At 43.8% G+C, this 16465-nt stretch overlaps 1 protein-coding gene across 1 annotated transcript; it reads right to left on the bottom strand.

Moving 5' to 3' along the window:
- Nucleotides 1-726: 726 nt before the first annotated feature.
- Nucleotides 727-16156, bottom strand: SEC11C (SEC11 homolog C, signal peptidase complex subunit). The gene is made up of 6 exons (XM_007450114.1): nt 16000-16156; nt 8301-8410; nt 6122-6271; nt 3812-3931; nt 1775-1832; nt 727-924 (listed from the first exon to the last, which is right to left on the bottom strand). The coding sequence occupies exons 1-6, from the start codon at nt 16084-16086 to the stop codon at nt 871-873; spliced, it is 579 nt and encodes a 192-aa protein (XP_007450176.1). The 5' UTR covers nt 16087-16156; the 3' UTR covers nt 727-870.
- Between the last annotated feature and the right edge of the window lie 309 nt (nt 16157-16465).

Here is a 16465-nt window from a genome sequence, read left to right as displayed (position 1 = left end):
AAGCACCCTCTATCTGCTTCTTTCCCACAGCAACTGTCTCTCCTGAAATCACACGTCAGTTTATCACCTGTTCCTTCTACTACACTGGAACCTCCATCCAGGCTGGGACTCAGTATCCCTAGCACCTAAGGCAGCAGCTGGGACACGAGGGTCTGAAAGTTGGTTTAACGAGGGACTATTTTATATTCAGGACTGCGTATAGTGCAAAGATAACGAAACTAAACTGTAACAGCGGAGATCCCTGGGAAATGGAAGGGAAGACTGCGGGGAAAAAGGACACAGCCCTTCTACCCTTCTGTGCTTTGTGCAGTTTGTCAAAGGAGTACGCACTGTTGTTTTAATTTATCAGACACTTCTCAAATAATTTATCCAACCATCTCAAGATACACCAGACCACAAGAACAAAGCAGATTACACCTTTCCTTCTAAAAAGGTTTTAGGTTTTATTCGTTTATCAGACTACACTTCAATAAATAAGAAATCATTTTCTTTTAAGGGCCTGTTTCCCCTGGAAATGCTATGAGAAGAATTTTATTTTTGAAACTCAGGTGTTACAACTATACCACGTTTGGACTATGCATTATCCCACTAGCAGGCCAGGCCCAGAGACGGCCTGCCTGATTTTTGAAGTGCTGCAGACCCTCAAGCTTGGTTTAGAATGATTACGATGAGAAGCAGAGAGATTGAGCACATTCAAATCAGAGTCCACAAAAGAAAACAATCATCACTGATGAATCGTTTATTCAAACAAGACAAAAACGTCTCCACTTTGTTTCCTTTTATACAGAAAGTGGAACATTTCAAATATATTAGCTTTTCTCTTTTTCAACAGAATTTATTTCTGTCTGGTCCCAGGAATTGCCTTTCATTTTAGGCTTCACGTTTTAGTAACACATATGCACCCATTACAGCCAAAAGAGCGTACTGCAAAGAAAACACAGTGGAAAATTACTGTGAGGACTACAAATAAATTTGGTCTATAAATGTATTCAAATAAAGTCTGGTCAATACTGGACTGAGGACAGGATCAAAAGATGACCTCTTCCACATGCTTTGTTCTCCAAATGAGAGAACAGTGTTCTCCACGTAACAGTTAAAACCCCCAAATATACTGATGGACCAAGGATCACACACCCAACAAACACTGCTAATGTACCTACTCATTCATGTGTAGGTTTCCTACTGTGTTTCAAGTGATTAAAAAAAATATACGGGGGCTTCCCTGGTGGCGCAGTGGTTGAGAGTCCGCCTGCTGATGCAGGGGACATGGGTTCGTTCCCCAGTCCGGGAGGATCCCACATGCCGCGGAGCGGCTGGGCCCGTGAGCCATGGCCACTGAGCCTGCGCGTCCGGAGCCTGAGCTCCGCAACGGGAGAGGCCACAACAGGGAGAGGCCCGCGTACCGCAAAAAAAAAAAAAAAAAAAAATATGGATATTATTTTTGTTGAAGTTGGGAAATAAGCATTACTGGGATTATTGTACGACTTTTTTCGTATGTTTAAAGATTTCCATAATAAAAAGCAAAAAATATATAGGTGCTATTTTAGAGCATACTATATAAACGTAAAAGGTGGAAGTACTTACTTTCAATAGTTAATTTCAATCATTTAAAACTGATCATTTAAATGAGTATATTAATTTGTAATTAACTACAAATACTCTGCAGAAGAATTAGCTAGCAAAACATTCGTAACAGACTCTGCATCTTTACAGTTGCAAGTGTAAAAGCGCCAATGTTCTCTTAAAAAATAAAGACGTACACATAAATTCCTACCTTGAATTTTGGATAGTCGTTCATTATTATGGTGACCATACCAACATATGGTAAAAACCTAAATTGTGGGATAAAAAGCCAGAAGTGTAAAAAGTGTTTGTAATATAATGATAGCAATACTTGAAAACACTACAAATCAGCAGAGGAAAAAGTCCTCCTTGGGAACAACACTGATTGGGGCCATAAAAACAATATTCACTCCTGTCTCAGAAGGTTTTGTTAGTAAAAAGCATTAGCGCTAACAGCCAGGACAACTTTTTAAGAAGGCAATTTAGGATCTAGAGACGCTACTTGTCTTCACTTGCTGCATTTCATCCTAACAGAATGAAAATAATTAGTTGAGCCACTTGTACAACAGAAAGGGCAAATCGAGTTCTTAATTTTTCTTAGTAGAGATGTAAGATTCAGATAGCCTATATGTAAACTGCTGTGCGAGAGAGCTTTGAAAGCACATGAATAATTATTGGATTGGCCAAAAAGTTCGTTCGGGTTTAGATCTTACGGGAAAACCCGAACAAACTTTTTGGCAACCCAAGAGTTTGTAACTGAAGGAATCCTCATCATTTCCATTGCACAGCACTTTTCACATGTAACAAAGAAGTCGGTTGGGCAGTGAACACAAATGTGAATCCCGTAATTTATAGCCAAACACGATTATGATCCCAGAGAGGATAAGCCAGGATAAACCAGCCAATGATCATGCTGACAAAATTAATGTCAATATGGAATCAGTTTGACTCAAGTCTCAATCATGTCACTGATAGGAAACAAGGTAACACTCCCTTAGTACCCTCCAGTCTGCTTTAAAATCAGTAGCGTCAACCTCTCACTTATACACAGCCTCTCACCAGAGTGTCTAGAAATACAGGACTGACCAGCTGCAGGTCTCTGTCATCTCCCTGCAGATATTCAGGTGGGATTATTGCAATAGAGGAGAAATGGCTAAAAGGTGAGCAGAGGGAGGAAAGGGGTCGAAAGAGGCCTTAAACTACGAGCTGATGAATAAAGCTGCATCTTAGAAAACAGTCACCGGTGTTCTCCAGCCTTACACAGCTGGTGGGATTTCAATAAAAGGAGACATTTCTAGAAAGGGTTAAATATAAAAAGGGTCACCAAGAGACGGGGAGAATCTCCTTTTTTGGTATTTAATAACAGGACAGACTCTCTGCTGTGTCAATCAGAAGCAGAACTCATGCCTGGAACAATTATGCAAAGATGGGTATTAAAAATTTTATCACAGAACTTTTCTTAGTAGTAAAAACCAGGAGATAATCTAAATGTTGACCAAAAGAGGACTAGTGAATTCAGTTATGATTCTCAGAGGAACACCATGCAGTCGTTTAAAAAGATATAGGTGTAGGGCTTCCCTGGTGGCGCAGTGGTTGAGAGTCTGCCTGCCGAGGCAGGGGACACAGGTTCGTGCCCCGGTCCAGAAAGACCCCACATGCCGCAAAGCGGCTGGGCCCGTGAGCCATGGCCGCTGAGCCTGTGCATCCGGAGCCTGTGCTCCGCAACGGGAGAGGCCACAACAGTGGGAGGCCCGCGTACCGCAAAAAAAAAAAAAAAAAAAAAAGATATAGGTGTAGATTTGACACAGAAAGCTATCTGCAACTTTCTGTTGGGTGAAAAAATAAAACTCTTCTATGTAAAATTATATATTATATATGCATACACACATCTATATAGGTACAAGGAATATCTAGAATACTCATCACAGTGTTACACAGTAGTTATTTCTCAAAGGATTTCTTATAATTGTTATTTAAAATCTATAAATAATCTCGAGGTGAGGATTTATTTCAAAAATAGAATTAAACCCATGATATAGATAGCACACTTGCATTCAGCTTTAGATTTTAGGTCCTTACGAAGTTCTGAATTTTGTTTAGTCTTTACAGTACAAAGTAAAACTGCTTACAACTCTCCTGACGTATAATCTTTGTAATGAATAATTCTATTAACCTTGGTTTCTTTGTTTCTAAATATTTTTCTGGTTTCTGAATCTTCTGTATAACTTAAAAGGTAATCCTCACTCACCCTCTGGCTCTCCCCACCACATCCTTCTTTTCGAGCCAGTTCTGGCCTTCTTTGTACAAGCCTCTATCGTCAACTTCATTATTATCTCCTTTAGTCAGAAATTTGATGTCTCCATTATCTCTGGAAAGCAAAACAACGTCCTTTCAAAAGTTATTTTCAGCACAGCATCGTTAGAAAAGTATTAGCTTGGCCAACACTTTACAGGCAGATATGGGCACTGAGAAAAGCAGTCAAAGATAACTTGATCTTTCTTGGTCTAAGATGCTTGCTGGCAGACAACCATTCAACTAAAGCACAAATCTAATGACAATTTTGTAGACTTAAATTCTAAAACACTTAAGTTACCCTGATAACCAAAAAGCATGGCGAAGCACAAGGGCACCAGGAAGGCAATGCTTAGCTCCAGCATCTGTTCCCATCCATTCTTCATCCCCACGGACCAACTGGTTAACACAGATTATATTCCTCTTCACTCGACACATGAACTTGGTCCCAGATTACACAGATTTGAGCACAAGGTAATTTAAACACAAATGTGCTCTTAGCTCTCCTCAAGCTTATTTTTCCTTACCAAATGTAGGATGTGTTAATGCCTTATTTCCTTCACCACTGAGCAAAGTGGATTACAATCCAGTTTGCAAACAAACAGGAATTACAAACAGCATAAAACCACTGTGTTAAAGAGACAGGGGGGATTCATTTTAAACATTGTAAACTGGTGCTTACACAGCCTTGATACTAGAAACACAGTATTATAGCCTTATAGAGCTATAAAGAGGGTCTTTTTTCAATAAGACAAATGAGAAAATGCACTAAATAATTTGATAAAATATTAAAAGCCCACAAAGATTTGAAACCACACCAAAAAGAGTGAGCTGATTTGCAACCATGGTTATAAAATAAATTAAGAGTAGAAAAACCCGGGCCATCTCTCACAATTCATGAAAATTACAGCAAAGCATCATTATTTCCTTAATTCTGAACAATTTCTCATCTTTGTTTTTCTTTTATTTTAATAATATATTTTATTTAACTCAATATATCAAAAGTGTTCCTTCAACATATAATCAATCTAAAATTATTATTGAGATATTCTCTGTCTTTTTGGTACTAAGTCTTTGAAACCTTGTGTATATTTCACACTAGTTACATTTCAAGTGCTCAGTAACCATATACTGCTGGTGGCAAACTCATTGGCTAGTGCAGCTCTACAGGAAACGCACAATTTCCCATCTTTGGACATTGTTTTAAAATCAGGTGCGAGTTCTGTTGCATCATGACTGAGCATATTTCTTCATCAGTAAGTTAACAAGTACCACTAACAACGTAATGTTAGTGCAGTACCAGTGTATTAACACAAACTGAAACATCATTCTAATGTTTAGAGTAAAATGAAGTGAATATTTTTAGTATCAAACGTCTTTGGGGAACACCTGGAAGCAGTGAATGGAATGAGAATCTCGTATCAGAAATGTACAAATAGTTAGACACACAGACACAAACACCACACACACACACACACACACACACACAAAGGATGAGCAATGCTCCCTTATTTAAAAAATACAAATATATATACCTAACTTTAATCCCATAACTCATGCAGGTAAAATGCTATACTAAGCTGCATAAAGGTAAATGAATAACCACATATGTAACGTTTTCGCTAATCACGTGACCGTACTCTCTCATGGAAACTTAATATGTTTGAGCCAGAAGTCATTGTTTCTGGTTCCCAAGAAGTGTTTTAATAAGTCATCACTGGCATTTAAGGAAAAGGCAAAGTCATTTGTGGCGGGGAGAATTAATGCAGGATGTGCAATGATCAAATCATGGGAAGAGATGGGGAAAGGAATTTTTATTCATCCAGGGCTAATATTACTGCTGAGAATGCCAGTTTGTCCAAAGTGACACTGAGAAACAGGTAGCTTTCCGCATTTCCGAAGATAATTCTCTTAGGAAAATCATCCTCAATTACCACGAGATTTGATTTTCTTTGAGACTCCTTCAAATAACTAATATTCTGCAAGAATACATTCCAGCGTACGTTGTGCAGCAATTCAAGTTTTTCAAGTGCTTTAGTAAACGTCAGTTCATTTCATTCACATAATCACCCTGTGAGTTACTAGGGGTAAAGTATTATTCCCATCTTACAGACTCAGTTAAGTAGCAGGTTCAATGTCACCCAATTACTAAATGGCAAAACTAGGAACATAATCCAGTGTTTCTGCTACTTTCTAATCAACCATTCAAACTGTCCACAGTTTTGTCTACAAAACAAAACCAAAGAGAAAAGTAAAGCCTCTTTACTTTTCATGAACTTTGATTACTCTGTGAACTATTGGAATGTCTCGGCCTTCGACTTTAAAAACAACGATTTCACCAGCTCTAATCGGGTCTTCTCGAAAATTTGTTAGGAACAGAAGGTCGCCCCTGTGAAAGGCTGGCTCCATGCTGCCACTGCAAAGAAACACAAAGTCACATCAGAATTATGTTCACACCAGGTGAACATTTCAACCCATAAAGAATACAACAAACATACCATTTAGAATATCAACTTTCATCAACAGTCAAGCAGGTAGGTCTATGAGCTATAAAACAAACCACAGCAATTTCCTTCTGACTGCTCAAGGTGATAATGGTGAGAAAGGGAGCGATTTCTTCTTGGATTTGAGTATGAAAAGGGCACTAGCAGGTCGCTCTGCAGTTTGTATTAGGTAGAAAAAGAACTAAGAAAAATGTGGACTCTTTGAAGTAAAAGCCGACGACGGCTAAAATGCTTAGGATAATTTCTTCATCTACTGCTTCATCTTTACTCCTTTGACAAAATTCCTGAAGACACGCAGTGGGAAGAAGTTTCTAGAAAACCATCTCAGTCTGTGATAACAAGGACAGCAGTTTAAAAAAAAAACTCCCTGAACAAGTCTCAGAGGCAGCATGAGTGCACTGCAGTTTGGCAGCAAGGGTCACTATCGTGCCCCATTAGGAAGGCAGTCCTTTGAAATGTTTCACTAATAACAACTTACACTTGCTTTCCTCAAGGGCCAGGGATTCCCCCAAGGTCAGTGTTCCCCAAGGTCACACATCCCTTGTGATGTCAACAGTTTATGCTGACAAACCAAATTGCTTTAGAATTGTAAAGGATGCTTTAAAAAAAAAAAAAAAGTCCCCATGTACTGCAATTTCACAATAATCTCTGCATGCAAGTGTGTCTGTGTGATTGAAGACGGGCTGGAACACCTCGGACCGAGTTCTGGCTCTGCCGTAAGTAACTGTGGGATGCGGGCGACTTGGCCTTGTTGGACCTCAGCTTCCGTATTTGTTGGGCCCATCTGAATTTGAGGGGTTTAATTTTTTCTTTTTTTCAAAAGCCTTAAAATCCTTCCTTCAAATGAAATCTTACCAGGTAAAGTATAGTCACATAAAGTACATAAAAGTGGAGCTGTCACAACCGAAGCAAGGCTAAGATGTTTATAGTCCATGAGCTTGGTCACCTTTTCCCTCCTAACCCATCCACCTGGACCCTCAGGCACCCCTGGAGCACAGTGTAAACATCAGTGAATTAGAGGCCCCCTCAGCTGTGTGTGTGAACTATGCCATCCCCAGGCTCCTAAGTTTATGAAAATGCTACATCTCTAGATGCAGGCCCCTTGGCCAGCCACAGAAGGGCAGCCTGGTGAAGCCCGGGCCAGAGCTGTTGCCCCATCACGTGACAGCGGGGCCCAGAGGAGGGAAAGGGCACTGACTTGGGAGCCAAGAAGCCTGCGTGCTGGTTCTCCTGCTCTGGCCAGCGGTGACCCTGCCCGCGTCACTGCTCCAGCCCGCTGCTCCCCCTGTGGAACAACAGGGCTCCACTCCCACTGCAGGGAGACTCAGCGATCTAAGGCACAGTGAGCAGAGCATGTCCAAGCACCTAAGGGCTCACAAACACGCTATTTAATTTCAAGTTGACTGTTAAGTTTTTCCCCTTGGATGACTTCATGGCTCTGGGAAGTTAAAGTATAAACTTTTCTAAGATGAATACGCTGTGCTTTCTAAGAGTAAAAGTGTTGAGAGTCTTGAGAAGAGAGGAGTCAGCTACCACAGCGCTGCTGAAGAAACCTGAGCAAACACCAGACACCATGCTGGGCACAGACTCCCTGCCCACGCAGGACAGAGAGAACCAAGTAAGAGCTTTAAATTAGTTATGTTTAAAAATCAATGTGTACACAAATAATGTATTATTACTATCTTATTAAAATGTCATTTAACATGGATTAAAACATTAAAACATGAAAGTGAATCACATTGCACTGGACCACAGGCATCAGCATGATGAAAGGCCTCAACTGTCTATTGAAAAAGATTTTTCAACAAAAGCCAAAAAAAAAAGAAACCTTCTCAAAACAGATATCAAGAAAGAAAACTCTATCCAATTAAAACACCGAGTTTGGGTTGTCCACGCTGCTCCTGGGTCCTGGGCAGCAGCAGGACGGCCGGCGGCACCCACCTCAGCACTACCACGATGGGACTCTCGCTGCCAGTGAGGACGATCAGGCCTTTCCAGATCATGAGCGCAGAAGACACAATCATGGCAAAGTTTAAGACCTGGTAATAGAGCTGGAATGAAAAAGGCCAAACCAAAAGTAAGAACCGGTGACAGAATATTCACTAACCCAAAGCTGGAGATGTGCTTGTAAAAAAAAAAAAAAAAGCTGTTATTTTAGGACATGAAACTAGTTCACACAAGCTACAAAATTAAGTAGAATTTCAACTTCGGAGCAGAAGACACAATCATGGCAAAGTTTAAGACCTGGTAATAGAGCTGGAATGAAAAAGGCCAAACCAAAAGTAAGAACCGGTGACAGAATATTCACTATCCCAAAGCTGGAGATGTGCTTGTTAAAAAAAAAAAAAAAAGCTGTTATTTTAGGACATGAAACTAGTTCACACAAGCTACAAAATTAAGTAGAATTTCAACTTCGGACCATGGAATGCCCAAATATCTTCTCTCCTTCCATGAGAAAAAAGGAAAAAAATAAAAAACGAGAGTAATCTGTGGGACCTGCTTTGTTCAGGCCTCTGTACGACTCTTCTTACCTCTCCAGAATCCCCCAGAACCTTCAACTCTGAGGGGACCCACCACTCAGGTTCTATGGCTTGGCCTCCCGCTCTAGTGCAGAGGGCGGAGGTCTAACCTGAGAGCCCCGACATGCCCACAGCTCACCTAGAACACTCCTCAGCCCCACGGCCAGAAGGGTCCCAAATGAGGGTGCAGAATCCTAGTCTTACAGCACTCTGTCCTACATGAGGTTATTCTGCATCGGAAATTACAATTCAAAAGTGAACAGAAACTGTAAACACCTAGATGTATAGGGTTTTCATAAATGTTTTAAATGATGAGCATCAAATATTTGGTTAAGAACACGGCAGCGAGGCCACCCGAGTCCGCATCTAGTTCTAAGCCGCCCTTGCTCCACTGGAGACCACGGAGGGCCCACAGGGCTGCCCGCCCTCACTGTGCTCCAGGATGGCTCCGACTGTGGCACCTGCCTCGGCCTGCCTCCTGCACTTGCTCTGGGTGATCTGAAGAGCGTGGATGGCCCACCCAACACTCTGGTGTCTCAATTCCTGGGCCTCCTCGCCTCCAATGACCCTCTCCCTCCACCTGAACCGTCCACTCTCAGCAGCATACCTGGCCCTGAAACTACTCAGTCCCCCACCACGTCTCTAGCTCAAGTAGCCACTCCACCCAGGCACGTGAGCCTGCTCTTCTGGCCTGTGTGTTCACCTACACCGCCAGACTCTGGCCTTCCAGGGACCTCCACCACCCACTTCCGTCTCTCCACCCTCGGCATGCAGCGTGCAGCCCCCATGAGGCCTGGCAGCCGCCTTACTCCAAGACCTTCTGTCTACCCCTCCAGAGAAGAAGCTTCCAGACCTCTACCCACGAGGGGAAACCTCTGAGTAGAGTCGGACAGGACAGCTTGGGCTCTAACTGCTTCTCAGCATTTTTGCCCATCTCATTCATTTTAGCCCCACCTCCCCTTCAGCCCTCCCGCCCATTCTGGAGACACCTGGAACTGCCAGCCGCTGAGTCTTGGAGGCATCTGCAGCATAAGCAGTGGAGACTTATTCCTCCATGTCACCCCACTGCTGGTTCCAGCTGTCAGTTGCCACTCTTCTGTTCTCCAGCTTCTAGTATTTGATTGCTCTTGTTTCCCTCTCTGGGCTTCCTGTCGTGGAGTAACTGATGACTTTTTAAAATCCCTTTACTATATATAGTTTTAGTGGTGTTTCAGAGCAAGTGAGATTAGATAGGTTAGATCCCGTCTTAACTACCTGCCAGCTTTCCAGAATATCCTTTGGAAGTGAGTTAGGAGATAGGACTCAGATCACATGGCTCTTGACAGTACTGTTTTCCTCAAATATCCAAATATAGTTTTCACTCAGACAGAATGCAGGGTTATGGACTCTTTTTGAGGATCGAATACAGTTTAAAATACAGTTTTAAGCACAGTTTAAATATAGTTTTAAATAGTCTTAAAAATGCACAAGGCCTGGAGAAATGGGGGCTGAAGACACTCAGGAAGGCCCAGGAGGCATGTGGCAGGTGGATTTACATGGTTCTGACTTCTGAAAGTGTAGACCAGCCTTTACAGCAGCGGTTCTCAAACTTCAGTGTGCACTAGCATCCCCACGTGGGGCCTGAGAATTTGCATTTCAAACAAGTTCCCAGGTGATCCTGAAGCTGCTGGTCCAGGGACCACAGTTTGAGAACCGCTGTTCTCTACCATTGGTTCTCAACCTTGGCTGCACATTAGAATCACCTGGGGAGCCTTTGGAACACGGTATACCTGGTCTCCATCCAAGACCGATGGAACCAATGGGAGGGGAGGGGTGCTGGCATCCCTGTTTCTCAAACGGCTCGCAGGTGGTCCTGATGCACAGAGGCTGGACCACTGTTCTACACCTTCTCCCTCCCCTGGGCTTCAGTCTCTCCCACCTTCCGTCCTCCTTCCACCTCACATCCTCCGTAAGGCTTCTGCACTCTCTCTTCACAGCCAAACCTCAGGAGCTTCCACCCCAGGTTTCTCCCCTTCCTCTCCATCTACAGTCACCCCTCAGCCTACACACCCAGTCACACGCTCACTAAATCCAACGGACAACTGTCAGTCCTCACCTTGCTGACCTTTCGGCAGCTGTCAACACAGATGATCACTTCGACAAGCTCTCCGCCCCTGGCTTCCTGGATGGCACACTGTCCACCCTCCGACCACCTTCTTTCTAATCTTCCTGCCAGTTCCTCCTCCTCTAACTGGACCTTCAAATGCCGGCACTGGCACCATCATGCTAACTGCTCCCAGTACTGAGATTTCCAACTGCCTCCCTGACAATCTCACTCGGATGTCTGTAAAGGCAGCTCCAACCCAACACGGTCAAGACTGAACTTATCTCCTGCAAAAAGGCTTCAGTGCTCGTGATCTCATCTCAATACATGGCATTCCCATCCACCCAGCTGTCTGCAGTCACACCCCACCCATTCGTTCTATCCTCTCTATCTTCTAAATATGTCTGGCATTTGTTCAGTTCCTTCTATTCCCACTGCCACCACGCTCACCTAAGTCACCAGCACAGCCCATCGGACACTGCGAGAGCCTCCTAACCAGGCTCCCGATGTCTACGCGTGCATCTTCCGACGCGTTCTCCACACTACACTCAGCACTGGTTTTCAAATGTACCTCTGGTCATCGGGTCATCTGTATGCCCTGCATAAGGTTCTTTGATTGCATCCCACACTCCATGCGTGAATATGATCTCTAAGTCCCTGTCTGATATATGGCCTCTCCTCTCCAGTGTCAGCTAGTAAAGCTCACTGCACTCTAGCTCCACTGGCGGGCTCTGTCAGTGATTCAGAAAGCACACGCTCCTTTCCACTCCAGGACCTTCACCGGCTACTGTCACGGCCCAGGAGGCTCTCCTTAGCACACCTAACACTCACTCACCTTTAAGTCCTACTTTAAACATCAGTTCCCAAGGGAAGCCCTCCCTGGCCCATTAGACCAGGAGTTAGCAAACTTTTTCTGTAAAGGGCCAGGTAATACATATTTTAGGTTTATGGGCCTTATCATCTCTGTTGAAGTGACTCAACTCTACCATTGTAGTGGGAAGGCAGCTACAGACAATACGTAAAAGAATGAACATGGCCAAATTCCAATAAAACTTTATTTATAAAAACGGGCAGTGGGCTGGAGTTTGCCAACCTCTGCTATAGACTAGCCTGTGTCCTCCTGCTATATATTCTCACTGCATCCTGTATTTCTTTATACCATCCATCACCTTGATAATTATGCATATACTTATTTAATGCATCTTTCACACTAAACTGTAAGTTCCACAAAGGCAAGGATCATTTCAGCCTTGTTCACAGCTTTGTCCCCAATGTTCAACACAGGCCTGGGAAAAAGTAAGTATTCAGTTTGTTGAATAAACAGTGAGAAATACACGGTGGGCACATACAAACTAGTAGTAAGAAAAACACTAAAATCGCAACAACAAAAAAGAAGTACAAGCTTAAAACTATTAATATTCCAGAGAAGAAACACAAGTGGTGAATAAACACAAAGTGTTTAAACCAAATCCTGCCTCCCCCTTGCTCCTTTTCGGCCTAGTAAATGTAAAGGTTTTTTGTTCATTTGTGTGTGTGTGTGTGTGTGTGTGTGTGTGTGTTTGTGTGTGTGTGTGTGTGTGTGTGTGTTTTAATGCTAATACTCAGAGCATGGCAAGCATATATTCAAGTGGTGGGGATGCAAGTTGATATAACCATTCTGAAAGCAATTTAGTGTCAAGCATTAGTATCAATAGGTTGCTCTTGGCCCAGTAACCCTACTTCTAGGAATTCAGTTTAAACTAGTTTAAACCTAAAGGCAGATAGGGAATTATGGCCCAAAGATACTTATCACAGTCTTATTTTTAAAGGGAAAGGGAAATAAATGAGCAACAACAGAGAAATGACTGAGTAAATAACGGCAAATTACTGCACTATTCGAAAACAATGAATAAAGAACTTTAATGGCAGGACCAAACACTCAAGACATATTGAGTGAAAAATGTAGGCTGCAGTAGGATCTCCACAAACTGTTTAACAGTTTATAAAGCAAACACAAGGAGATCCCGCAAGATGCTAAGAGTCTATCTCAGCATGGTGGAAGTATGAATGATTGGACTGTCTTATTTAAACTACTTTAAACTACTCTCTATTCTTTAAAATTCCTATGATGAGCATAGATTAATTTCAAAATCTGGGAGGGGGTAGGGAAGTATTTAAAGGAAGAGCAATTTGACAAGATAGAGGCCATTAAAATAATCATTTTGAAGAGTGTGACAAAACATGAAAACATTCTGATATGATAGGAAGAAAAGCAAAGCAAAGCTCAAAACTGTCTCTTGCTAAAATTACAACTGTGTGCAAGTATGTAATTTGAGGTAATCGTGAAGGTTACAAAAGTGGGGACAAAAGGTGCATTAAAGTAACTTATTTCGATGTAATAAATGAAAATAGGATAATAAACGTAACTCAAAATTAAAGTTACATACCATTTTTTTAACTCCTTGGCTTAAGTGTCAATAGCAAATTATCGAATTAAATTAAATTCCCAAGAGAGCAAAAAAGGAAACTGGAGTGCTAAACGGACATTGTTCAAGTGTTGGGCTATAATATGTTAAACTGTTGCTTAAAGTAAAATCAGCCTTGCTAGCCACATCAGCCTGAAGCAGAAGTTGTTCACTGGCGTTCACGTTCAAAAACTTCACCACCTGCTCTGCTTGATCTAAAGGATTTAGTAAAGAACTGTTGTTTCATTATGAACTGCAGCTCTGATTAGGAAAGCCCCAAGGCATGGTTTTCTACAGAGACTACCATCTTTATACACGTTTTCAAACCATCGGGCTCCACCCTGATAAAAGAAAATTATACAATATTGCCACTTACCTAATAAAGACCATGTACTGAGAATATATTTTCCAGTATGATTTTCTATGCTTGAAAAATTCATTGAGAGGAAATAAAATCAATTCCTAAAAAAAAAAAAAACCTTCTCTGAGCAAGACATTTATTTGCTCAAGAGATAGCCAATTATATAGAAACCTAACAATCAAGCTAACTGCAAAACCACACATCACCCTTCCAGCACCCTATCTTTAAGGGACCTAGCATCTATCTAAGTCTAGGACTGAAATCCTGGAATATAGAAAATGTAATTTTGATGGAACTACTGACAAGCTGATTGGAAATATACACCCCACATTTCACTGGTGCCTTTTCTTATTGTTCATCTTTGCCTACCAACTCTGTATGCTTGGCACTTAATCATCCCAGCAGAGTTTAGAAGCAAGCTCACAGTCTTTGTCAAGCAAAGATGAAATAGCCAATGTCTACGGGTTTTAAACAAACGTTTCAGACCAGATATTGTGGCTGACAAAGCAGCAGAAATGCCAGTGGCTGTTTTTCTTCCTCTCTTCCTCACTGTAGAAACAAAGAGTCCTTGTTTTTGCATGTGGCTCTTTCCTTAATTAACTGTAAGCAAGGGCAGCAGAAAAAGGAGGTCCCTCTTCCAAGACTGGTGGAGCGAGCATGCCTGATAAGGTGTCACAGGATGCTATTGTGGAGGGAAAAAGAAAAAAGCAAAAGGACAAAGCTTAAATAAAAAAAAAAATGTACAAGGAGGCAGCAGATTTGAGCTTCTGGATTTTAATTAGAAGACTAGCAAAACAGACAATGCAACCAGCTACTAACGGGCCTTATCACTGAGAGTGGGAATATACAGAGCTTTCAAAAGGCAAACTGGCTTAGCGATTGACAGATTCATCAGAAGGCGTTCAGTGATAGTCTGCAGTTGGTAATCGCTACAAATTTTAGAGACTTTTTCTTTTTTTTTTGCGATATGTGGGCCTCTCACTGCCGTGGCCTCTCCCGTTGCGGAGCACAGGCTCTGGACGCGCAGGCTCAGCGGCCATGGCTAACGGGCCCAGCCGCTCCGCGGCATGTGGGATCTTCCCAGACCGGGGCACGAACCCGTGTCCCCTGCATCGGCAGGTGGACGCGCAACCACTGCGCCACCAGGGAAGCCCTAGAGACATTTTTTAAACCTACCCAATTAAGTCTAGATTTTTTAAGTAAAGCTCTACTTCCTGGAGGATTTTCTTGTAAACCACATCAATGTTCAGGGCATTAGCTGTTGGTTTTTCCAGCTAGTGATAATCTCTGCCACAACTCATCTTAATCACAGAAATTCCCAGGAGCTCAACTGACATGCACACCTAGAAGCAACCAGGTTCTCAACACAGTTCATGAGATTCAAGTCACCAAATTCCCCCACGCTACTGCACTAGTCTGAAATTCTACTCGGAAAAAAGAAAGAGAGAGGGGGACGGGGTCGGGCTAAGGAGAGGCAAAAAGGAAGTCTTCCGAGGCCCTCTCCCAGAGCGGTGAGAAATCAACTCCAGCCGCCCAAAGACCCCACGCTAGCTGCCTCCGATATTCAAGGTGCTGCCATACCACGGAATCCAAGAATGAAGTTAGAGAAGACATCTGGAATCCCTTTTGGAACACTGATTCAGTCCACAATGATGGAGCACCACCAGTGAGCTCTCCCGCACGAGGAGTTTTATTTAGTCCCAACGCCTGGCCGGGAAAACACTCCCCGGGATGGGAAGAAACCGCGTCGGGAGGCATTACTGGACAGCTCCCATCGCTAGGAAGTTCTCCCCTTTTGCCTGCTTTTCTGCCACTTCCATCCGCGGGCAGCCTCCTTCAGGACGTCAGGCCTCAGAAACCCCACAGAGAAATCTGTTCCCTCTTCCACGGGATGGCCCTTCAAATACGTGCAGAAAGCTGTCACCAGCGGTACAGTCATCTCTCCCCGCTTTCTCAACCACACGACCTCCAAAGGACGGGGTTCCTATTCTCTTCCCCTTCGGGGCCACGCTCCCCTAATTGCGCTTTTGTCAGCGCAAGAAAGTGCCCACACGTGGGTCTGTGCGGATTTGAACCCAGGGCCTCCGAGAGCCCAGGGCGGGAGCCTCGGGTCGCCACCGGCCCCAGTCGCGGGGCGCCGTCCTTGCGGGAGCCCCATCCGGGGAGCTCCAACTCCCCGCTGTCTCAGCCGGTCGCGGCTCCCGGACGCGCCCCCCACGCGGAACTCCGTTACCTGGCGCTTGTTCATCTTCCGCAGATCCCCGAAGATGTCCAAGCCGGACGCAGGGAGATGCGACCCCACGGCGCCCGCGCGTACCATGCCGGGCTCTCTTCTCTGGGGGCCGAAGCGGCCCGCAGGCTCCGGGTGTTACAGACAGCTGCGGAACACCGGCCAGGCCCCCGCCCAACGGCCTTGCCTGCCACGTGACCTGAGACTCGCTCGGGCGTCTGGGAATGGTAGTCCTGCGAGTCTTGGCCACAAGTGTACCTGGAAGGAACCAGGAGGAAGAAAACTACCACTCCCAGAATTCCGCGTGCAGAGAGCCTCGTCCAGTGAAGACCCAGGGCTCCCAGAGAGGGGGCGACCGGGCTCGGGAGCCTCGTCTGACCCTTGCGAGGGAACCTCGGGGAGCTGGTGATGCTGCATATGGCTCGGCCAGCTCGGGGAAGTGACTACTCAAGAGCAATCGAATTCCCCA

This window comes from Lipotes vexillifer, unplaced genomic scaffold (genome assembly GCF_000442215.2).
Source record: "Lipotes vexillifer unplaced genomic scaffold, Lipotes_vexillifer_v1.1 scaffold79, whole genome shotgun sequence".
Taxonomy (NCBI): Eukaryota; Metazoa; Chordata; class Mammalia; order Artiodactyla; family Lipotidae; genus Lipotes; species Lipotes vexillifer.
This window is presented reverse-complemented; position numbering and strand designations above follow the sequence as displayed.

Coding starts and splice junctions, on each gene's coding strand:
- SEC11C (XM_007450114.1), bottom strand. CDS start 16,086: ATGGTACGCGCGGGCGCCGTGGGGTCGCATCTCCCTGCGTCCGGCTTG. Junction 8,411..15,999: donor GGAAGATGAACAAGCGCCAG/GTAACGGAGTTC, acceptor TTTTCATTCCAG/CTCTATTACCAGGTCTTAAA. Junction 3,932..6,121: donor GTAATCAAAGTTCATGAAAA/GTAAAGAGGCTT, acceptor TTTGCTTTCCAG/AGATAATGGAGACATCAAAT.